The following is a 24,793-nucleotide window of genomic DNA, read 5'->3' as shown; positions in this document are numbered from 1 at the left end:
AGAATAAGTAGACATAACTTGATGTTCTGGTTATATTACTGGACATAGCTAAGTAGCATCAGTAATGAGGAGAATAAGTAGACATAACTTGATGGTCTGGTTATATTACTGGACATAGCTAAGTAGCATCAGTAATGAGGAGAATAAGTAGACATAACTTGATGGTCTGGTTATATTACTGGACATAGCTAAGTAGCATCAGTAATGAGGAGAATAAGTAGACATAACTTGATGGTCTGGTTATATTACTGGACACAGCTAAGTAGCATCAGTAATGAGGAGAATAAGTAGACATAACTTGATGGTCTGGTTATATTACGGGACATAGCTAAGTAGCATCAGTAATGAGGAGAATAAGTAGACAACTTGATGGTCTGGTTATATTACTGGACACAGCTAAGTAGCATCAGTAATGAGGAGAATAAGTAGACAACTTGATGGTCTGGTTATATTACTGGACATAGCTAAGTAGCATCAGTAATGAGGAGAATAAGTAGACATAACTTGATGGTCTGGTTATATTACGGGACACAGCTAAGTAGCATCAGTAATGAGGAGAATAAGTAGGCATAACTTGATGGTCTGGTTATATTACTGGACATAGCTAAGTAGCATCAGTAATGAGGAGAATAAGTAGATGGTGGACAAAAGCAAAGTGGTGAATTAATGGTTTTGCAGAGAGAAAAAGGATGATGAAGAGGACTGGGACGAAGATGAAGACAAAGAGGAAGATGCGGCGGTATGTACCGAAATATTGTTTCAGGGGACCAACACAGTACAATATTTTCTACAGCAGCTACTCTTATGGGCTGCAACCTTATCTAACCGATAATGGTTTAGAAGGAGTGTCTGTGCTCCTCAGTGTTTTAAAAATAAAAGAGAATCTCATGTTTGCATTTCTTTTTTTGCTCGCTCTTTCCTTGTGCAGAATGAGATGGATGACTGGGAGGAGAATGAGGAGTTGAGAGCCATCGAAGGTCTGGAGGGTAAGTGTCGTTCCGTACACCTCAGAAGGGTTCTCGTCAGACTGTGTGACACATGGATTGCTCTCTAAATCGACTGATCTGATCAACTCCCCTCTCTAGGAATTATGCCTGTGAAGCCTGAATCCGCTCCAAAAGAGAAGATTGAACCCATTCCAGATGGGAGCTCCTTCTTCATTCTTGGAAAAAGAAACTGGTAAGTCACAGCCATGGAGCCCTATGGATCCTGGTCAAAAGTAATGCACTATATAGGGAATTGTGTGCCATTTCAGAGCACCCATATCACTTGCATCGTCTCTCCTCTCCCTTCAGCCTCCGAGTGGCCTGCCACAACCTCATCCACCACTCCTACTTCACCAACCTCATCCTCGTCTTCATCATCGCCAGTAGTATTTCTCTGGCCGCTGAGGATCCAATCAGAGCTCACTCCTTTAGGAACAACGTACGGCAACATTTAAAAAATAAATCCCTCTCGATATCTACTCAGCCAACCCTCAGTCCCGCCCTCACAACCAAGCACTACCTAGCACCCAATCAACATCTATAGTCTATAACCGGCATTCAAAACTACCGTTCACACTCTCACTCAACTACCGTAAATCTACCCTCACTGCTCAATGGTTTCAACCAAAACTGCTGTTCTCATACTCACCTTCCTTACAATGCCCACCGGGGTTGGGTTAAATGCAGAAGACACATTTCAGTTGAATGAATTCAGTTGTACAACTGACTAGGTATCTCCCTCTTTCCCTTTCCACCACCAAATAGTGTTTCTGAATTGTTACCATGATGCTGACGTAGGATATCTTCTATATCTTCAGATGCTTGGCTACGCTGATTATGCGTTCACCTCCATATTCACTGTGGAAATCATACTGAAGGTAAAATGTGACCAGATATGCAGATGAAATGGGTCAAGCACTTTTGGGATTATACTACGTTTTGGAATGTTACTTCATTGTGAATTGACAATGATCTGCATAGGCTATCTTTCCTTCAGGCAGTAGATCTACGTCTATCTATAAACATATATGGGATTGCACGTGGCAGTGTAAATAGCATTTAGAATCCCTCTTAACTCTTGTGATTTTTCTCCCTCTCCAGGTGACGGTTTTTGGTGCATTCCTTCATCCTGGTTCCTTCTGTAGGAATGCCTTCAACCTCCTGGACCTTTTGGTTGTCAGTGTGTCTCTCGCGTCCTTCTTCCTCCAGTGAGTGTCTGTTGGGATGTTATCCAAGTGGGCTCGGACCTCAGGCGCATAGCTGAAAAGCTTGTGCCTGATGTCGAGCAGGAGTCCCATTGACAGTATGGTACAACCATTTTCAACCAACCTTTACTTAGCGGTACTGTCTTCGTTATTCTCATAAACTTCTGTTTCCATTTGCAGTTGGAACTCCAGAAACCAGAGAATAGATATTAAATTCACTTTTTGTAGAGAGTGAGAAATGGCCTCTCACGTGTAAATCTTTGTTTGTGTTGTTAGGATCGCACTGTGTGACGCCTTATTCTACATGTGGCTGTTTGGCTTACAAATGACTAGTTCCTGCTGAGCTGTTGTGAAATGCCTGATGTCTGGCAGCTAAAATGGTGAGGAAACTCCTCATGCAGCACAGACATTTCAGTTCATATTTTTCTGAATATTCTCAGCTTTTTGGATTCCAGCTGCAACTGTGAACAGAAGTTTGTAAGACACTGGTGTCTTCTGAATCAAGAATGAAGAAAGTATCGCCACGTAAATGTTGGTTGAATATAACTGTACCAAGACTAGTGGACCATCGACTCAAAGGCCATCACAAGCTAGTTAGCTAGCTATACAGATGAATGTAAGATTTGATCAGCTATCAGTGTGCCTGTCTGTGTGTGTGTGTGTGTGTGTGTGTGTGTGTGTGTGTGTGTGTGTGTGTGTGTGTGTGTGTGTGTGTGTGTGTGTGTGTGTGTGTGTGTGTGTGTGTGTGTCTGTGTGTGTGTGTGTGTGTGTGTGTGTGTATGCGCGCGCGTATTGTTATGTATACTGTATTTTTTGTATCTTACGAAATACATACTCTGGATACACAATACATTTCCCATTTGCAAAGACAATACATTTTGAATTGAATTGGTTCTGTCCTGAAAGGGACATTGGAAGGATGATGAACTGCCCTTCCTTTACAGGTCAATGGACAGTATTGGCCCTGGTTATATAGACATAATACTGTAACAGCACTCTCTGCAGGTCAGACAAGAAAAGTGCTGTGGGGATCATTCCAACACTCATATCTGCTTCTCTTATACTCTCAGTTCCAGTGCTATCTCTGTGGTCAAGATTTTCAGGGTACTCAAAGTGCTCAGGCCTCTTCGAGCAATCAACAGAGCCAAGGGACTCAAGGTAATCATTTGACCACTTTAACTACCTCTCTCTCTTTCTCTCTCTCTCTCAATTGAATTCAAAGGGCTTTATTGGCATGGGAAACACACGTTTACATTGCCAAAGCAACTGGAATAGACAATTAGCAAAAGGAAACAAACAAGGGGAACATTAGTAAACATTACACTTACAGACGTTTTAAAAGAATATAGACATTCCAAATGTTCCATTATTGGCCATGTACGGCGTTTTAACAATGTGCATGTAGTTCAATTATGGAGAACAAATAAACAGGTAAATATAGGCTGTATTTACAATGTTGTTTGTACTCCACTGGTTGCCCCTTTCTCATGGAAACGGGCCACAAATCTTTCTGCTGTGACTGCACACTGCAGTATTTCGCCTAACAGATATGGGAGTTTATCAATGTTTGATTTCTTTTCAAATTCTTTGTGGGTCTGTGTGATCTGTGAGAAATATGTGTCTCTAACGTGGTTATACATTTGACAGGAAGTTAGAAAGTGCATCTCAGTTTCCACCTCAATTTGAGGACAGTGGGCATATAGCTTGTCTTCCTATGGTGGCTTCTCTCAATGGTAAGGCTATTCTCACTGAGTCTGTACATAGTCAATGATTTTCTTAGTTTGGGGTCAGTCACAGGGGTCAGGTATTCTGCCACTGTGTACTCTCTGTTTAGGGCCAGATAGCATTCCAATTTGCTCGGTTTTTTGTTTGATTCTTTCCAGTGTACCAAATAGTTATCTTTTTGCTTTCTTATCATTTGGTTGTGTCTAAATGTGTTTCTATCCTGGGGCTCTGTGGGGTCTGTTTGTGTTTGTGAACAGAGCTCCAGAACCAGCTGGCTTAAAGGACTCTTCTCTAGGTTTATCTCTCTGTAAGTGAGGGCTTTGTGGTGGAATGTGTGGGCATCGCTTCCTTTTAGGTGGTTGTTGAATTGAACAGCTCTTTTCTGGATGTTGATAACTAGTGGGTATAGTCCTAATTATGATCTGCATGCATTTTTGGGGGTTTTGCGTTGTAGACAAAGTATATTTTTTGCAGAATTCTGCAGGCAATCTCTCAGTTAGGTGTTGGTCCCATTTTGGGAATTCTTGGTTGGTGAGTGGACCCCAGACCTTACAACCATAGAAGGCAATGGGTTCGATAACTGCTTTAAGTATTTTTTGCCAGATCCTAATTGGGGTGTTGAGTTTTATATTCCTTTGGATGGCATAGAAGGCTCTTCTTGCCTTCTCTCTTAGCTCGCTCACTGCCTTATGGAAGTTACCTGTGGTGTTGATGTTTAGGCTGAGGTAGGTGTAATTCTTTGTGTGCTCTAGGGCAAAAGTGTCTAGATAGAATTTGTATTTGCTGTCTTTGCTACTAGACCTTTTTTGGAACAGCATTATTTTTGTCTTATTGAGACTCACTGTCAGGGCCCAAGTCTGACAGAATCTGTGCAGAAGATCTAGGTGCTGCAGTAGGCCCTCCTTGGTTGGGGACAGAAGCACCAGATCACCTGCAAACAGTAGATATTTGATTTCTGAGTTCAGTAGGGTGAGGCCTGGTGCTGCAGACTGTTCTAGTGCCCTCGCCAATTCATTGATATATATGTTGAAGAGGGTGGGGCTCAAGCTGCATCCCAGTCTCAGCCCACGGCCCTGGGGAAAGAAATCTGTGTGTTTATTGCCAATTTTTACTGCACACTTGTTTGTGTACATTGATTTTATAATGTCATATGCTTTTCCCCCAACACTGATTTCCATCCATTTGTATAGCAGACCCTGTTGCCAAATTGAGTATAACACTTTTTTGAAATCAACAAAGCATGAGAAGACTTTTGTTTGCTTTTGTTTTGCTTTGATTGTTTGTCAAGCGTATGGTATTTTGGTAAGAAGCCAAGTTGACATTTGCCCAGGACATTGTTTTCGCTGAGGAAATGTCTGAGTCTTCTGTTGATGATACTCCTGGGGATTTTTCTGCTGACCCATATTCCACTGTAATTATTGGGGTCAGATTTGTCTTCACTTTTGTGGATTGGGTTGGTTGGGCCTTGGTTCCAAATATTAGGGAAGATACCAGAGTTGAGGATAATGTTGAAGAGTTTAAGAATAGTCCACTTGAATTTGTGGCCTGTATATTTGAGCATTTTGTTTAGTATACAATCAACACCAACGTTTTGGGTTGGAGGGTTTTTATTTTGTCCTGTAGCTCATCCAATGTAATTGGAGAATCCAGTGGCTTCTGGTAGTCTTTAATAGCTAGTTGTAAATTTTGTAAATGATCATGTATATATTTTTGCTCTTGGTTCTTTCTTATATGTCCCAAAAAGATTGGAGAAGTGGTTTATCCATACATCTCCATTTTGGATAGATAGCTCTTTGTGTTGTTGTTTGTTTAGTGTGTTCCAATTCTCCCAGAAGTGGTTAGATTCTATGGATTATTCAATCCCAATGAGCTGTTTTCTGTCATGCTGTTCCTTCTTCTTTTCTGTATTTCTCTCTCTCTCTCTCTCTCTCCCTCTCTCTCTCTCTCTCTCTCTCTCTCTCTCAAATAACTGTACAAACGTGCTCTTGTGTCTGCGCTTTTGCTGACAGAACGTAGTGCAGTGCGTGTTTGTGGCAATCAAAACCATCGGAAACATCTTGATCGTCACAACGCTCCTCCAGTTCATGTTTGCTTGTATTGGAGTGCAGCTCTTCAAGGTACTTGGTCATTGCTTATTTGAAAACACTCCGTGTGGTGCCTTCTCGTTATAAAGTCATGTTTGTCTGCTCTGTGTGTTACAGGGAAGATTCTACAGTTGCACCGATGAAGCTAAACACACTCCATATGAGTGCATGTAAGACTTTCGTTTATTTTGTCTTTCTCTTAGCCAATGCCTCACTCAAATTCCTGTCATTACATACTACATTTTATTACTAATAAGCATAGCTTTGTGTGTGTGTGTGTGTGTGTGTGTGTGTGTGTGTGTGTGTGTGTGTGTGTGTGTGTGTGTGTGTGTGTGTGTGTGTGTGTGTGTGTGTGTGTGTGTGTGTGTGTGTGTGTGTGTGTGCGTGCGTGCGTTTTGTGTTTTAGGGGGACGTTTGTGGTATATAAGGATGGTGATATGAATCACCCTATGGTGAGAGAGAGGAAATGGCAAAACAGTGAATTCAACTTTGACAATGTGCTGCAGGGCATGCTGGCCCTGTTCACTGTATCTACATTTGAAGGCTGGCCACAGTGAGTACCAAGTACCAAGACCACGCATGAGTACATACGATGACTATCTGTTTATTCAGTAAAGCTGTTGTTCTTGTGTAAATATCTCTTATTATAAACTCGTAGGCTGCTGTACAAGGCCATCGACGCCAATGCTGCGAATCACGGCCCTATCTACAACTACCGTGTGGAAATCTCCATATTCTTCATCATCTACATCATCATCATCGCCTTCTTCATGATGAACATCTTCGTGGGCTTCGTCATCATCACGTTCCGTGAACAGGGAGAATCTGAGTTCAAAAACTGCGAACTGAACAAAAATCAAGTTAGTTGTTTTCCTTGAATAACTTGTTACGACACTCATCATAATCACAAAGCTACTGTACCTTATTATCATGTGAAAGCCCTTCAGTCTACTGATATTGCGAGTTTTCACTTCACTTCCCACCTTCCCTGTGTCTCCTGTCCTGCCCTCCACAGAGACAGTGCGTGCAGTACGCTCTGAAAGCCAAGCCCATCAAGATCTACATTCCCAGAAACCCGTCCCAGCTGAAGTTCTGGAAGATCATCGCCTCCAGCCAGTTTGAGTACATCATGTTTGTCTTAATTCTTCTCAACACCCTCACCTTGGCTGTGCAGGTACAATAGTGCAGTCCCTACTACGCCCAGTCATAATGTACACATCATGTATATTACAACAGGAATAAGATTGTAAATCGTTTTTCTAGAAAGTGATTGGAAATATTTTACATAGTTTATCACGAGGAAGATAAATTCAAATTCAGATAAATGAATGTCTTCTCCCTGCAGCATTATGAGCAGTCTAAAACATTCAACTCTGTGATGGACATCCTCAACTTAATCTTCACAGCCCTATTTACCATAGAGATGATCATCAAGCTACTGGCTCTCAGAACACATGTGAGTTCAACAGGCGTTCACTGCACACATTTTTATATAAATACTGTGTTCTTATGTTCCATGTTCTGATGTTCCGATGCCATGCTCTAATTTTCCAATGCCATGTTCTAATACCATGTTCTACTGTTCCAATACCATGTTCTAATTTTTGTAATTATTTTAACTAGGCAAGTCAGTTATGAACAAATTCTTATTTTCAATGATGGCCTAGGAACAGTGGGTTAACTGCCTGTTCAGGGGCAGAACGACAGATTTGTACTTTGTCAGCTCGGGGATTTGAACTTGCAACCATTTCTAGTTACTAGTCCAACGCTCTAACCACCAGGCTACCCTGCCGTCCCACGTTAATGTTCCAATACCACGTTCTAATGATCCATACTATTGACGGTGTTTGTGTGTGTCTGTGTATCCAGCAATATTTCATCGATGCCTGGAACTCCTTTGACGCTCTGATCGTTGTGGGCAGTGTGCTAGACATCGTGGTCTCAGAGCTCAGTGTGAGTACTCTCTCTGTCTCTCCTTTAGCTGCTTCTTGTTTCCTCATCTCTTCCATCTTCAACTCTTCTCTTTTACTTCAGGGAAACGTGATACTTAGAAAAGGCTTGCAATATAGGCTTGCAAAACGGTTTGTGTACAGTAACATCTCTGTCTAACAAACACATAGCTTTATAAAGAGCTTGTGAGTGTTCTGTCAAATACTAAATGATATCTTATGTATATATTTTCTGTTTTCTTCCTTGTCTCTGGTATCTTTGAAACTTATCATCAATCCAGGGAGGGGACGAGGATGTTGAGGTAAGACCACAACAGGAAAAACAATTCTCTCTCTCTCTTTCTCTCTTTCTTTATCTCTGTCACTATCTGTCCCTCTCTCTCTCATTTGAAAAGAATATCGTATTTCCTTTCCCCTGTCTCTCCATGAATAGTGTGAAAACAAGCAGCTGTTCTCTAAACCTCTGTGTTTCTCTCCAGGCAATCGAGGCCGCAGCCCAAGCTGCGGCTGTAGCCGTACCCGGAGCTCCGCCCGTGGCCAAGAAGGAAAGCGGAAAAGTGTCCATCACATTCTTTCGTTTGTTCCGAGTCTTGCGATTGGTCAAGCTGCTCAGCAAAGGGGAGGGCATTCGAACCCTCCTCTGGACTTTTGTCAAATCCCTCCAGGTCAGTGCTAGGTTCAAACAGATGTCAAGACACACAGACAGAGACAGACAGACACTGGTGTATAATTTATATTTGTTAAAGAAAATGTATGTCTATACATCCCCCTCGTTCACAGGCCTTGCCATATGTCGGTCTACTTATTGCAATGATTTTCTTCATCTACGCTGTGATCGGCATGCAGGTGGGTCTCCTTCCATTCATTGTATCCCTTTCTTAAGTCTTTAAAATGCAGCTGGTGACAATATGACCTATGCTCTAACCTTTTGCAGACATTTGGAAAGATTGCTATAGATGACAACTCACATATCAACAGGAACAACAACTTCCAGACCTTCTTCATGTCTGTCCTGCTGCTCTTCAGGTGAGTTTTGCAGGACAAAGAGGTAAATAGTAGATAGGTAGAAGCTCAACCACAGTCTATTTTTCTCCCCCAGCTCTCCACTTCCATTTCTGCTCTTATTTTTCTCTCCTCTTCAACCTTTCATCTCCTCTCCTCTCCTCTCCTCTCCTCTCCTCTCCTCTCCTCTCCTCTCCTCTCCTCTCCTCTCCTCTCCTCTCCTCTCCTCTCCTCTCCTCTCCTCTCCTCTCCTCTCCTCTCCTCTCCTCTCCTCTCCTCTCCTTTCTTCTCTTCTCTTCCTCCTGTGTCTCCTCTCCTCTTTTCTTCCTCCTGTGTCTCCTCTCCTCTCCCCTTCCTCCTGTGTCTTCTCTCCTCTTCCTCCTGTGTCAACTTTCCTTTCCTTAGTCCTAACGTGTGTGTTCTTCTTGCAGGTGTGCCACCGGAGAGCAGTGGCAGGAGATCATGTTGGCAGCGTTGCCAGGGAGACCCTGTGACCCTGAGTCAGACTTTGAGCCCGGGGATGACAACATGTGCGGCAGCAACCTGGCTTACATCTACTTCATCAGCTTCTTCATGCTCTGCGCTTTCCTGGTGAGACAACTGTCTGTGAGAGGTGTCTTTTGCCAAAGAGAAATTCATCTCAATGAGACCAACTTGTGTACATAAAGGTTCATTAAAAAGATGTTGATTGCAGCCAATTTGAAGCAGATCAGCTGTGATTGATACACTCTGTGTTCCTCTTCTCAGATCATTAACTTGTTCATTGCTGTCATCATGGACAACTTTGAGTACCTGACCAGAGATTGGACCGTACTGGGTACTCATCACCTGGACGAGTTCAAACGAGTCTGGTCGGATTATGACCCAGAGGCGACGTAAGAGACCCCTCTCTCGATCGTTTTTTAGATTTTTCTTTTCAAATTGAAAAAGGATAAACGGGATATGGCCATTATTCAGGAAACGCGTTCTGTATCTCTGTCCTCTATCTTCCTTTTACTTCTTACTCTCTTCTCGTCCATCCCTTTCTCCCATTTGGTCCTTTAATTGTGCTGTTTTTGTCTGTATTGCAGGGGTCGAATCAAACATATCGATGTGGTCACTATGCTGCGCAGGATCCAGCCACCCCTTGGTTTTGGCAAACTGTGCCCCCATCGTGTGGCCTGCAAGGTAGGGCAGATCACATTTTAATGTTAAAGGTTGAATAAATGAAATTATAATAAACGTGTTAACTTCTAATATTTATATAATTGAATGTTTGATATATGTCAGATATTGTGCAGTGAGAATTGACTCTATTTCATCTGCTTGCTTGTCCTGTTAGAGGCTGGTTGCTATGAACGTGCCGCTGCACAGCGACGGGACAGTCACCTTCAATGCCACCCTGTTTGCGCTGGTCAGAACCTCACTCAAGATCAAGACCGAGGGTCAGGTCACATACACAGAGTGTATCAATCACACATTATTATTTAGTGCAGTGGTGCTTGGGGCCTTTACTCCTATGTTTTTAAAGGTCTTGTGTCTCTCCACTAGGTCCTGTTGACCAGGACAACGAGGAGCTCAGGGCCATCATTAAGAAGATATGGAAGCGCACTAAGCCCAAGCTCCTTGAAGAGGTCATTCCACCCCCTAGAGGTAAACCATAGGAGGTGCCATTTCAGCCAACTAGACAGATGTATTACCGTATGCTACCGTTTAACCACACAGACCACTCTAATGGTAGTTTTTGCATTCTACAGAAATAAGTTACAGAAACACAGGTTTCTTTCTGTATCTCCCTATTGTCTGTGTTTTTTTCTCTTTTAATTAGTCTCTATCACTTTCCCATTTGCCTCCTCCCTTTGTTTAAGATGTATTTTTCCCTGTTCTCCTCCTCTGTTGCAATTCTTCCTGACTCAGGGGAAGAGGTGACTTGTGGGAAGTTCTATGCCAGCTTCCTGATCCAGGACTACTTTAAAAAGTTCCGCAAGAGGAAGGAGCGGGAGAGGAAGAAGAAGGGAAAAGACAAGAAAGACTCCCTCCAGGTATACCAGTTACCTGTTAACATGTTGTGGTAAACCGTGGGGTGTTGGGTTGAGCGTGCAGAGATTGACACAGGGACAGGGAGGCTTTAGTCCATTAAAACAACTTCACTAATACAGAAACCGTGGGGTGTTGGGTTGAGCGTGCAGAGATTGACACAGGGACAGGGAGGCTTTAGTCCATTAAAACAACTTCACTAATACAGAAACCGTGGGGTGTTGGGTTGAGCGTGCAGAGATTGACACAGGGACAGGGAGGCTTTAGTCCATTAAAACAACTTCACTAATACAGAAACCGTGGGGTGTTGGGTTGAGCGTGCAGAGATTGACACAGGGACAGGGAGGCTTTAGTCCATTAAAACAACTTCACTAATACAGAAACCGTGGGGTGTTGGGTTGAGCGTGCAGAGATTGACACAGGGACAGGGAGGCTTTAGTCCATTAAAACAACTTCACTAATACAGAAACCGTGGGGTGTTGGGTTGAGCGTGCAGAGATTGACACAGGGACAGGGAGGCTTTAGTCCATTAAAACAACTTCACTAATACAGAAACCGTGGGGTGTTGGGTTGAGCGTGCAGAGATTGACACAGGGACAGGGAGGCTTTAGTCCATTAAAACAACTTCACTAATACAGAAAATAAACATAACAAAGAAAATCACTGAGGTCTGGCTCGGTCCTTCTTCTCTCCTTTCGCATGGTGTCGGTCTCTCCCCGTTCTCTCTCGTGGTGTGCCACCGTGCTTCTTTTATTTGTCCTCCTTTTATTTGCCACTTTCCTCTAAGTGATCAGGGTGATGGTCAGTGTTCAGGGTGAACTTCCTCCCGAGGAGGTAATACTTGAGGGTGTGCGAACATAGCGCATCCTTCAGGGCCTGGAACGCTGCCTCTGTGTCCTCCGTCCATCGCACCATCTGGGGTAGTCATGCCTTTGTTAAGTCTGTGAGGGGAGAAGCTATTGCAGCAAAGTTAGGTACAAATCTACTGTAGTACCCTGCTAATGACTTCACCTGCCTCTTGGTTCAGGGGACCGGCCATTCCCTAATGGCAGCAATTTTTTTTCCTTGGGGTTTCACTTTTCCCCTCCCGATCTGATAGCCCAGGTACTCCACCTCAGCGTAGCCCAGCTTGCACTTGTGTAGGTTCGCGGTCAGACCTGCATCCCTTACCGCATCAACCATGGCCTGCAACCTACCCAGATGTGACTCCCAACTGTCACTGTGCACAATTATATCATCCAGATAAGCAGCTGCGTACTCACTTTGCGGCCGCAGGACGCGGTCCATGAGTCGCTGAAAGGTCGCTGGTGCCAGGTGGAGCCCGAAAGGCCGAACCCGGTAGTGGTATAGCCCCCCCGGGGTAGAGAAGGCAGTCTTCTCCCGGGAGGCCACTGCCAGTGGCACCTGCCAGTACACCTTCGTCAGGTCCAAGGTTCTGATGTATCTCGTCATCCCCAAGCGGTCGATCAGTTCATCCACCCGGGGCATGGGGTAGGCATTGAACTTACTGACCTCGTTCAGGCCCCGGAAGTCATTACCGAAGAGGATTTCGGAACCAACACTATGAGGCTAGACCACTCATTGTTTGATTCCTCCAGTACCCCCATTTCTAGCATTGTCATCACTTCGCACTGGACCGCCAACCTCCGGGCTTCTGGTATCCGGTATGGCCGTTTACGCACTTTTTCTACCAGACGGGTGTGGATATGATGTTCAGCGCCTCGCGTGCGTGCCATTTCTTCAGTAAGTTCACATGGTAAAGCTGGAGTGTTTTTCTCTGCCCCGGTTGGCGGACCTTATAGTTGACATTACCTACCCGCTCAATGATGTCGTAGGGCCCATGCCACGTAGCCAGGAATTTACTCTCCGTAGTAGGGATCAGCACCAAGACCTTCTTACCTGGTTGGAACTCTCGTGGTTGGGCCCCCCAGTTGTAGACACGCTCCTCGGCCATGTGCTCTCTCACCACTGGCCAAATCGTCGTCATCCTCTCCATCATCTCCTCCACATGTTCTACTACGCTGCGAAGGGGGGTCGGCTGCTCTTCCCAGACCTCCTTGGCAAAGTCCAGCAGCCCGCAGGGCCGATGGCATACAGGAGCTCAAAGGGGGAGAACCCTGTGCATGCTTGGAGTACGTCGCGCACTGAAAATATCAGGTGGGGCAGCAGCTGGTCCCAGTTCCTCCCATCTCTCTCGATGACCTTATTCAGCATCTGTTTTAGGGTCTTATTGAAGACTTCCGCCAGCCCGTCTGTTTGTGGATGGTACACACTGGTCCTCACCTGTTTTATTCGTAACAGATTACAGACATCTTTCATCACACGAGACATGAACGCGGTGCCCTGGTCCGTCAGGATTTCCCGTGGAATACCCACCCTGCTAAATAAATGGAAGAGCTCCCGTGCGATACCTTTTGATGCATAGCAAATCAAATCAAATGTATTTATATAGCCCTTCGTACATCAGCTGATATCTCAAAGTGCTGTACAGAAACCCAGCCTAAAACCCTTAACAGCAAGCAATGCAGGTGTAGAAGCACGGTGGCTAGGAAAAACTCCCTAGAAAGGCCAAAACCTAGAAAGAAACCTAGAGAGGAACCAGGCTATGTGGGGTGGCCAGTCTTCTTCTGGCTGTGCCGGGTGGAGATTATAACAGAACATGGCCAAGATGTTCAAATGTTCATAAATGACCAGCATGGTCAAATAATAATAATCACAGGCAGAACAGTTGAAACTGGAGCAGCAGCACGGCCAGGTGGACTGGGGACAGCAAGGAGTCATCATGCCAGGTAGTCCTGAGGCATGGTCCTAGGGCTCAGGTCCTCCGAGAGAGAGAAAGAAAGAGAGAAAGAGATAATTAGAGAGAGCATACTTAAATTCACACAGGACACCGGATAGGACAGGAGAAGTACTCCTGATATAACAAACTGACCCTAGCCCCCCGACACATAAACTACTGCAGCATAAATACTGGAGGCTGAGACAGGAGGGGTCAGGAGACACTGTGGCCCCATCCGATGATACCCCCGGACAGGGCCAAACAGGAAGGATATAACCCCACCCACTTTGCCAAAGCACAGCCCCCACACCACTAGAGGGATATCTTCAACCACCAACTTACCATCCTGAGACAAGGCCGAGTATAGCCCACAAAGATCTCCGCCACGGCACAGCCCAAGGGCTGGTGTTCTGGGCAACCCAGACTGGAAGATCACATCAGTGACTCAACCCACTCAAGTGATGCACCCATCCTAGGGACAGCATGAAAGAGCACCAGTAAGCCAGTGACTCAGAGAATCCCAGTGGAAAGAGGGAGAGAATCCCAGTGGAAAGAGGGGAACCGGCCAGGCAGAGACAGCAAGGGCGGTTCGTTGCTCCAGAGCCTTTCCATTCACCTTCACACTCCTGGGCCAGACTACACTCAATCATATGACCCACTGAAGAGATGAGTCTTCAGTAAAGACTTAAAGGGGTTGAGACCGAGTTTGCGTCTCTCACATGGGTAGGCAGACCATTCGGGATTGCCTCAGGACACTGGGTGGAGTAATCCATGATTACCAGGATGTATTGGTGTCTCCTCGCGGTCTTCACCAATAGACCCACCAGATCCATTGCCACCCGCTCGAATGGCACTCCTATAATGGGCAAGTGAACCAAAGGGTTTTGATAATGCACCCTCGGAGCTGTGATTTGGCACTCCGGGCAACTAAGGCAGTAGTCCTCCACGGCGTGCTTGACTCCAGTCCACTGGAACCAGTTCCCAATCTGCTCCCTGGTTTTCTCCATCCCCAGGTGTGCCCCAAGCAAGTGGGTGTTAGCAAGCTGCAACACAGTCCTAACATACTGGCTGGGTATGAGTAACAAGCCTTTTGTCTCCCCATTATGTTTTACTACCTGATACAATAAATTCTGCTTGACTGCGAAGTGGGGGTAGCGCCAATCACTCGTTCCCCGGTTCTTCCTTCCTCTCTCGTGTGAGCCACTGCAGGTGGGCCAGGGTCACCATGCTGCCAGAGTCCAGCAGAACGCTGGTGTCGATGCTATCGATCCATACAGGAACCATCGGAGGGGCCGTCATGGTGTGCGCCCAACAGGAGGTGATGTAACCCGCCATTCGGGTTACCCCAGAGCTGGGGGATGCGGAGGGCATGGCCTCCTCCCGGAACGGGACAGCTCCACGCAAGGTTCCCCGGCTCACTGCACTCATAGCAGCATCTCTGATCTGGGTCCAGCAGCCGCTGACGTCGTCGGTTTGGGTCACCCTCCCGCTTCACAGCCTTGGCTGGTTTCGTCAGGCCCCCTTCAGCCCCTCGCCTCTCTTTGTGTTGTTTGTCCCCCTCGCCACGTCTCCTCTCTCCGCTCGGGCCCCTCTCAGCAGGTCATGGGTGTTCTGGTGAATTTCCACCGCTGTCAACAATTCCTCCAGGGTCTGGGGGTTCTGCATGCTCACCGTCTTCTTCATCTCGTATGGCAGGGCCCGAAGGTATTTATCCGGGAAGAGCTTGTCGAGCATCGGGAGGCACGGTACTTCCGTCAGTAGCCAGCCCTTGGTCAGGCGCACCAGGTCGCTCATCTGAGCACGGGGGGAAAGGGTGGGGTCAAAGGCCCAGTCGTGGACCAGTTGTGCACCGCGTGCGAGATTGAACCCATAACGGCTCAGTATCTGCCGTTTGAGTCCCTCATAATTCGCGGCCTGGTCAGTGTTCAAATCAAAGTAGGCCTTATGGGCCTTCCCAGAGAGGTAGGGTGCCAACAGGCTAATCCACTTGGGCTTGGGCCATCCTTCCCTCTGTGCCATCCTCTCGAAGGTGCACAAATACGACTCCACGTCACCTTCTTTCGGGCCAGACTCCTGAGCCCTCCCAACCTTCAACTGGGCTACCTCCGCTACCAGTCTGCGGTTTTGTTGGTGTTGCTCCTCCAGTGCTTGCTCCTGGAGAGCCTGTTGCTTCTGCTGGCTGAGGATGAACTGAGCCACCAGCTCCTCCATGGTAATCTCAGTACACTCGACCACACGGCACCCAAAGCTACTGAGATGCACGCATTCTCCACCATATGTGGTAAACCGTGGGGTGTTGGGTTGAGCATGCAGAGGTTGACACAGAGACAGGGAGGCTTTAGTCCGCAAAAACAACTTTACTAATACAGAATATAAACTTAGCTTCTTATGGGCAGGTGGGAAGGTAGCGTCCCACCTGGCCAACATCCGGTAAAATTGCAGAGTGAGAAATTCAAACTTAAGAATTATAAATATTTAACTTTCATAAATTCACAAGTGTAATACATCAAAATAAATCTGAACTTCTTGTTAATCCAAAAATAATTCAAAAATGCTTTACGGTGAAAGCACACCATGCGATTATCTGAGGACAGCGCCCCGCATGCAAAAGCATGAAAAACATATTTCAACCAGGCAGGTGCGCCACGGAAGTCAGAAATAGCGATATAATAAATGCTAATAATAATAAATGTCCTTCTTTATATCCATAAAAACTCAGTTTATCTGGCTCGCTTCAGTCAATAATCCACCCAGTTTCCCTCCATCAAAATGCATACAAAATGAATCGCAAACATTACTAATAAACTTTTCCAGTCAAACAACGTTTATAATCAAACCTTAGGTACCCTAATACGTAAATGAACAATCAAATTTAAGACGGAGAATCGTTATTGTCTTTACCGGAGAAAAATACCAAAGAACGCGCTCTCTTCCACGCGTTTGGAAACACTACAGCCAAAATGGGAGCCACCTAGAAAAACTACATTTTCCGGCTCATATTTCCAAAAACCAGCATGAAACTCTTTCTAAAGACTGTTGACATCTAGTGGAAGCCCTAGGAACTGCAATCTGGGAGGATTTCGCCTTATAATAAAAGTGACAGCCATTGAAAATTGAGTTTTGTTTGTCCTCTGGGTTTCGCCTGCCATATCAGTTCTGTTATACTCACAGACATAATTTTAACAGTTTTAGAAACTTTAGAGTGTTTTCCATCCAAATCTACCAATTATATGCATATCCTAGCATCTGGGCCTGAGTAACAGGCAGAAAATTCTGCCCCCTACCCAAGAGAGGTTAACAAAGAAAATCACTGAGGTTTGGCTCGGTCCTTCTTCTCTCCTTTCACTTGGTGTCGGTCTCTCCCCGTTCTCTCTCGCGGTGTGCCACCGTGCGCCTTGCTTTTCGCCTCCATGGCTGGTTGTCACTTTCCTCTAATTACCTCCACTTAGAGATGTCTGTGTCGGGGTGCCCAGCTCCTGTCTTCCCAGCAGAGGGAGCCAACGTTGCCTCATGTACCTCCCCTCTATTACCATCCCCGGGGTACACCTCTTGGGATACCACAACGTGTTGTTACTGTTTGGTGTCTTTGTGTGTGTGTTTGTGTATCACACTGTGTGTGTTTGTGCATCAGGCAGGGCTCAGGTCACTGCAGGCACTGGCCCCAGAGTTGCATCTGGCCTTGGCAATGGAGGGAGAGGATGAGGAGTGTGTGGAGGGAGAGTTGGATGAAGAGTTCTTCAAGGTAAGTGATTGAATGTCATTAGTGTATCAAAATAGTATATACTGAAGTGATTGGTCTGTTCTCTGTATTTGACATTGCTCAAATAAGCAAATATCATATACAATAGGTAAGCATAATAAATGTTTATAATATTTACAACAAAAACAGTTGACTCTATATTAAAGCAAATCTCTTTGTTTCCTCCTCCCTCCAGAATGACAACGTTTTCGAAGATCCTGGCACCTCTGCCACAAGTACTCCATCCACCACTCACATGCCAGCTGACATAGAGGAGGGCACCACCACTATCTTCATGGAGCCCTTCGTCGAGCCCACAATATCCAGCAACGTGGTCACAGAACAGCCATTGACAGTCAGCGAGAAACCAGCATCAGCTCTCTCATCCTTTGATGTAGTGATGGAACAGCCCACGAGATCAGAGGCCATCCCTCCACCAGAAGACACACCAGCACCGCCCCAACCAGCCCCAGCCGCATCACCACCAAAAGATCCATCCCCTCCCCAACCAGCACCAGCACCAGCCGCAAACCCACCAAATGCCCCATCCCAGCCTCAACCAGCCCCAGTTGCATCCTCACCAAATGTTGCTTCTCCACCACAGGTGGTTACTCAATCCCCACCTCAAATAGTGTTAGCCCCACCAGAACCAGAGGCACCTCAAATAGTGTTAGAGGCAGCCCCTGCCCCACCTCAACCAGAGCCATTGATGGAGGGAAGAGGAAGTGAAACTTCCACTACACAGCAGGTGTACTACCCGCAGTACCCAGTGAGCATGCCCACAAACAACGGGTGAGTGGAAAAGGGAGAGAAGAGGATCTGGGTGAAAGGGGTTGAAGAGTCAGTGTGTGTGTGTGTGTGTGTGTGTGTGTGTGTGTGTGTGTGTGTGTGTGTGTGTGTGTGTGTGTGTGTGTATGTGTGTGTGTGTGTGTGTGTGTGTGTGTGTGTGTGTGTGTGTGTGTGTGTGTGTGTGTGTGTGTGTGTGTGTGTGTGTGTGTGTGTGTGTGTATTCATAAGTGTTCCCTTTCCCTCAACTTCACAGGCATGTGTATCAAGAGCAACCTGTAGCATCCCCTATCCCGTTAGAGTACATGCAGAGTCCTACTCCTAACTTCACCAATGGGAGAGCTGCAGGAGTGCCCTACGCCAATGGAAATGGCATGAATGGGAACGTCTCCAATGGCGGTACGAATGGAGGTAGTGTGAATGGAGGTAGCATTACCGGAAGTAGCATGAGTGGCTACACTGGCAACGGTTACAACGGAAATGGATACAATGGAAACGGCTACAACGGAAACGGTTACAATGGAAACGGCTACAATGGAAACGGCTACAATGGAAACGGTAACGGATTGGAGCAGTATGTTCGGAGACGTGTTCTTCCTCCCACTCCTGCAGGTAATCATCACATGGTCTCAGTCTTTCTCCTCAACACCAGTAGAATCAGTAGAACTAGAAACACCCAGTTGACCATCTTAGTACATTTCCATGTATTTTCCCTTCCAGGTCGCAAGCCGCCCTCCTTTAACATCCAGTGTCTGAGGGCACAGCATAGCGCGGATGACATCCCCATCCCTGGCACGTATGAGAGTAATTCGCCCCCATGCAGATCCAGACTGGTAAGACACAGACACATGCAAAAGAATAGCCAACCAATGCTCACATGAATCAGAGACACCTTTTGATTTGGTGCCAAATTTGGAATTGAAAGCGTTTGAATGTAATAATAGAAATCAAGATTTTAATCATTGTCCTCCATCCTCCTCCAGAACCTTGACTCCCGCCGCAGCAGTGCCTCCTCCATGTCCTCTGCTTCCTGGGCCAACAACGGAGGAGGACATGCAGGGTCGATGCCAGGAGCAGGGGTGACGGCAGCATCATCAGCAGCAGCGAAGAGAGGGCGTCTGCTCTACGCCCCTCTGATGCTGGTGGATGAGGCCAGGGGCACCAAGCAGGTGTGGGGAGACAGGACCCAGGCCACCTCCAGCCTCCCTGCTATTGCAACCAGGCCCAGTGGCTGGTACCCTGGAGCCCCGACACTCCCTGTGCCCACCCCCCAGAACAGGAGCTACACCAATGGCAGGGTGCCCTCCCAGATCAGCCAGAGCCTCATAGAGAAGGGCAGTGCAGACAGCCTGGTGGAGTCGGTAAGTGATGGATGAAATAGTATGTCCTGATGAGAGTAAGATAAAAGTCCCAAGGCTACTTACTGCTTAGGATATACAGTACTTTTCAGGGTAATAGTGAGTGGAAAAGTCAAGAGCACTCCAAGCCTCAGTAATTCACCTCAATTCACTTTTGTTATGAATTTCTATTTGCCTACAGTGTAAGTTAGTCAGTGATTTAAATCCCATGAAAGTTCCTCTATTTATGAATATTCAATAAACACTTGTAAGCTGTAGGTGGGAGAGAGAGAGAGAGAAAGAAAGAGAGAGAGAGATATTTGTGTTCACTGTTTCACAACTGTCCTTACTCTCCCACAGATCCTGATATCGGAAGGCTTGGGCCTCTATGCAAGAGACCCAAAGTTTGTGAACTTCGCCAAGCGAGAGATCGCGGACGCATGTAACATGACCATTGATGAGATGGAGAACGCAGCCACAGACCTGCTGACCCGTTCGGCAGGCCAGCCAATAGGACGCTTCGAGGAGGAGCTGGCTGACGAGATGAACTGTGTGATTTCCTACTGAGACTAGAGAGAGGAAACAGAGAGGAAGGGAGAGGGAGGGTGGGAGAGTTGGAGGGCAAGGAGATAGAGCCTTACCTCTTTGTCGACATCAACATAGGGGGTAAGGATGGCGAGGCAAGCTGTTGATCTTAGCAAACTGTCAATGTCTCTTTGTACAGGGTAATTTTCTCTTCCAGATCTTCTCAGGTAATTTGGCTTTGTTGAAAGCATCAGTGTGTCTTGAACAAGAGCCTGAAATAACCATACTACATTTGACAGCATATACATAGAGCAACTATTGAGGTTTGGCCACAATACTCTTGAAAAGTTATTTCCAATGTAAGAGTGCACAGTACTATAGCCTTCCAAACGGGATTACAATTCTTATTCTACCATGAAGTATTTATCGCTATGTCAAAAGCGGCACTTTCTGCCTTGTATTTCCATTTTGTACTGAGCTTGATTTGCTGTCCCTTTATGTAACCCAAAATCATACAATCCCCCTGGTAAGACCATAGAAATATATTAAAAGCAGAGGCATAAATCCAATATATAAACAAACACCTTGTCTGTTGTGCAAGTGAGCTCCAGTTGTAACTACAGATCATGAAACAGGGTTTGTGTGTGTCGTGTCAGTGGCCCAGTGAAGCATTAGCCTAGCGTTAGCATTAGACATTTGAACCATGTCATGTATGATCATGTCAACAGAAATGCCACAGAAGATTCTCATGACAGTCACCGTAGTCTTCCTCGGTGAGAAGCTTTGACGTCGTATTTATGTACATATGCGGTCAAGAGGAAAGCAGCTTGTAAACGTAATAATAACAATTGTTAGTTTTGTTTTATTGTGACTGCTAATACTTTGAAATGTCAGGTATTTCTGTGTGTACATCAATAAAGTGTCATGTCTTTTTCTCAAAGTTGTAATGCAGACCATTTAGTGACACTGGAATTCCGTCATTAAAGATAGTGGAGACAGGACTTGTGTTAAATAACTGGTAAGCATGTAGTTATTTGTAATCTGGTAAGCACTGTATATATCTAAACAGCTATAGAGCGTGATCTTAAGGAACAAAACGCACACTAAAGAAACACATGAATTCCATAATGACTCATTAGTGCACTGGCAGATGGAGAGCATCTGTGTTTCCTCCTTCCCACTCCATTCTACATTTAGAAACTCCTCTTTAATTACCATGGCAACACTTGGCTTAGTGGGTGATTTTCAGGTGTTATTGTTTTTTCAGAAAGGAAGATAAATAAGGACTTGCAAGCCTGGTCATGGTCAGCACCCGCTGCTTAAACTAGGCTACTGGAGATCTTGTTTGATTTCTCACATCATGAGCAGCCAGAAAGGTGATAAAAAAAATACTGTGTTATAAAGCAGATAGAATATAATTCCATAGATGTATTAGGCACTTTTAGATCCGTTGCCTGTCATGTTGGTGTAATGTGACAATAAAACACAATGGTAGTAGGCTTAATAGTATCAAACAGTGTGAAATGGTTTACAGATGTATGAGCGTCAAAACTGAAGCCCTGAAGCGTAGACTTGTTGGCAGTGCAGCTCGATTTTATTCTACAATATAATGTTGAAATGTTACACCTGCCCAGTGCCCACCTCCTAGCCAACGTAGTAAAAGACGCAAGCATGCACACATTGGTGTAGTCTCTTTGTTAATCCCTGTGGCAATCTCTGTAGTCCACTAGGATAATGCAGCCATATGATTGGCCAGGCTGTCGAGCTCGTCATTACTCTATGGCCAATGACTTCTCTGACGTCTTTACGCTCCAGATGTCCCCGACGAGTTTGTGACGTATTACAGCTATTCCCATCTCTTTACCCTCGTCCCCCGGTGGGCTGTTCAGGATGTAACGCCTCCCTCCCCCCACCCCTCTGATCCTCTTATCGACAAGCAGGCGGCCAAGATGGATGTTGTGAACCAGGTAGGGCTCTGGGATGAAAATCTGCAATATCAAACATTGTTTTCATTTCATTTAAATATCTGATGAGCCATCGTTTGGCACTCCTGCAGAATGCGCACTTTGACACTGTAGCAGTTTGGGGGGAAACAATAGACCATCATCATAACAGGAGGAGGACGCGCTGTGATTGTAAAGCCGCGGACCGTTAGTCTGAAATGCAGTGCTTCTAGTGGTCGTCTCATGTGAACGAATTGCCGAGCATTGACCGCAAAACACCGCAATAGAGGCGTGATAGATTGCATGTGGTTTAGCCAATTTTGCACCAGCAATGGACTGGTGCAGTGGAGCGGTTGGCTCATAAATAGACCATGGTCCAAAAGTCCAAAGAATTGAACAAGATACTCTGCGCAATTATTATTATTTTTGAACAGCATTTCAAAACACGCAGAGAAAAATTGTCTCAACACATCCAGGTTATTATTTGAGCTGACAGCTATTGGTAGTAGGACATGCAGAGATGCTCTGCACTGCACACAGCCACTGCTATTTAACTAATAGAATCGTTGACTGAATGTGTTGTGAGGGGGTTACTTGTCTCGTCGTCTATCTATTAAGCCTATGTGTTGTGTGCAGGGGAGCCTATGTCATAGGGTGGAAAGGAGACTGAAAATCAAGCGACTGATCCTATTTTGTGAATACCGCAATATAAGACGTGATGCGTCTCTAAATGTAGCAAGGTTTATAATAGGCCCATCAATTTATTAGGGGCGGCAGACCGACCGGGGGTTAAAAGTAAAATATGGCGAGGTGAGTCGATAGGCTATGGCTTCGGCGTGGCGCTCACAGACGGACACACCGCTTTCATTTGCGACTGATGGGGCGCATTCACCCGCACATGGCAAGGGTTTACAAATTATAGCAAAAACTAAGGGCCCACCCCGGTGACTTGAGCTTTTAGTTCTGTCTCAATTCCTAGTAGAGTGCTTGTCAGTCAAGCGTTGGGGAACAGAGCAACGTATGTGATAAGCAGCTTTGTCTAATTCTAATACTGGCAGTTCCTCCCTCTCTCGCTCTGTCTCTCCTTCCCTCTCCCTCGTCTCCCCTAAACGATGTGTGCTTTGTCACCCGGCCTGTCGCGCCCCAAGTAAAACAATACAATTACTGTAGCGTACTAGCCTTTTGTGATGACCATGCGAACAAATGACAGCATAAGAAAGATTATCGTATCACCGCTCCCGAAAAATACATTGAAAATAATTGACAAGTCCAAACTCTGGGTTAACAACATATATGCTGACAATTCATGTAGGCGACAGTAGGCATACACACTACAAGCATCCAATCGATCATTCGAGTCTGTCAGATAACCTATGTGTCCTGATGCTTGATTGTGCGCACGGCTTATGATTGTGAGTACTCATTCGAGTGTTTTAATTTGTAAAGAATCTAAGCTTTTCGACAAATTCTGAAGACAATCTTGATTTCTGTGTTGATAGTTGGTGGCCACCGGGCAGTTCACCATAATCAAACAGCCTTTGGGATTTATGAAAATCCTACAATGGGTAAGTTACCGTTTTCATACAATGTTTCATTATTTGGTTTATGATGGGAGTGAGCGTGTGAGATGTCAAAGTGCGCGCACGTATCCTTTCTGCGTGTATGCGTGGGTATGGAAGTCTACGGAGAGTATTACGTAGGACTATTGCATGCATAAAATCTCACTGTGATGGTTTCAACCAATACACTTAAAATCTATAAATGATAGGCTAATATATTATGCTATAGGTAGGCCCTGTTATAGTGATGCTGTGTCTCTGTACCGTGTCAGAACGTGTCCTTCTGTCACGCAGAGGTCAGAAAAAGCTACGTGAAGCTTTGTGCTCGTGACGACACACAGGCAGCGCGAGGCGGATGACACTGCCCATCCTCCCACTCCCTGCTGCTACTCGGTCACCACCGGCAAGCAGGTCTCTTGAAAGCTCGATGTCGTTTCAGTTATACCATGTTACTGTAATTCGATCATGGTAACTGTTACAAATCTCTGTTCAAATCATCCAGCCCACTGTTTCTGTCTCCTCCCCTGTGGAGTTTGTTGTGTAGACCTATCTGATCCACCATATGGTTCTCACAGCACCTTAACCTTTTGACCTGTAATCTATCTGGTGACCATATTTCATGCATTTAGGTGCAGTTACTATAGTTGCTTCTTTAAGAGCTGTGTAGTTGCTCACTCCTAGGTCTAATCACATAGTGTTACCTTTTATTTTTAAATACAATTTCATGTTTTGGAAGTGGCACATAAAGATTAAATATAGGCCTACCCCTAACTTAAACCTGGGGAGTAGTGGCCATTGACGTTGCTGCAGCATCGCCTGAAACAGGCACTGTCCACTGTCAGGGGTTCTGAAATGCCAAATCGCAGGTTTTAATTGACTGCTCTCCATGGTGCTGAATCTGAATCTCCGCTGTAAGTGCTATTTGCTTACCTTTACAAGTCTGTTTACCTTTACAATTCTTCATGTTACAAAATCACCACAATGCTCTATATTATACACCTCGACCATCCGTTGTATTGTGCTGCAGCATGACAATCTTTGATGGACAATTCATGATGAATCTGTGATAAAGCATTCCACAGGCCAATATCACAAAATGCACTTGGCATGCACATCAATTCTTGATGTTCTCTTTTTTTCTTTATTCAGTAACACTGG

The 24,793-nt window shown here is 45.5% G+C and overlaps 2 protein-coding genes across 2 annotated transcripts in view; both read left to right on the top strand.

Annotated features, from left to right (window-relative positions):
- Window positions 1-684: 684 nt before the first annotated feature.
- On the top strand, window positions 685-21,073 carry LOC109869700 (voltage-dependent L-type calcium channel subunit alpha-1F). Its single transcript, XM_031803389.1, has 30 exons — window positions 685-739; window positions 929-986; window positions 1,086-1,179; window positions 1,296-1,425; window positions 1,805-1,864; window positions 2,088-2,194; window positions 3,262-3,349; window positions 5,926-6,033; window positions 6,118-6,170; window positions 6,407-6,553; window positions 6,659-6,860; window positions 7,016-7,174; window positions 7,346-7,456; window positions 7,870-7,953; window positions 8,231-8,251; window positions 8,429-8,614; window positions 8,730-8,795; window positions 8,884-8,975; window positions 9,383-9,542; window positions 9,699-9,826; window positions 10,022-10,118; window positions 10,273-10,375; window positions 10,482-10,583; window positions 10,848-10,972; window positions 17,378-17,488; window positions 17,682-18,277; window positions 18,528-18,883; window positions 18,992-19,104; window positions 19,255-19,632; window positions 19,969-21,073. The coding sequence occupies exons 2-30, from the start codon at window positions 935-937 to the stop codon at window positions 20,173-20,175; spliced, it is 4,236 nt and encodes a 1,411-aa protein (XP_031659249.1). The 5' UTR covers window positions 685-739; window positions 929-934; the 3' UTR covers window positions 20,176-21,073.
- An 872-nt stretch (window positions 21,074-21,945) lies between these two features.
- LOC109869699 (synaptophysin-like) overlaps window positions 21,946-24,793 on the top strand; it is a 16,633-nt gene continuing 13,785 nt past the window's right edge. The window contains exons 1-2 of the mRNA XM_031803540.1: window positions 21,946-22,100; window positions 23,576-23,641. Of these exons, the coding sequence (XP_031659400.1) occupies window positions 22,083-22,100; window positions 23,576-23,641 (84 nt within the window). The 5' untranslated portion in view covers window positions 21,946-22,082. The remainder of the gene's footprint in view (window positions 22,101-23,575; window positions 23,642-24,793) is intronic.

This window comes from Oncorhynchus kisutch, linkage group LG24, assembly GCF_002021735.2.
Source record: "Oncorhynchus kisutch isolate 150728-3 linkage group LG24, Okis_V2, whole genome shotgun sequence".
NCBI lineage: Eukaryota > Metazoa > Chordata > Actinopteri > Salmoniformes > Salmonidae > Oncorhynchus > Oncorhynchus kisutch.
Note: the sequence above shows the minus strand (reverse complement) of the source record. Positions and strands in the feature narration are given on the sequence as shown.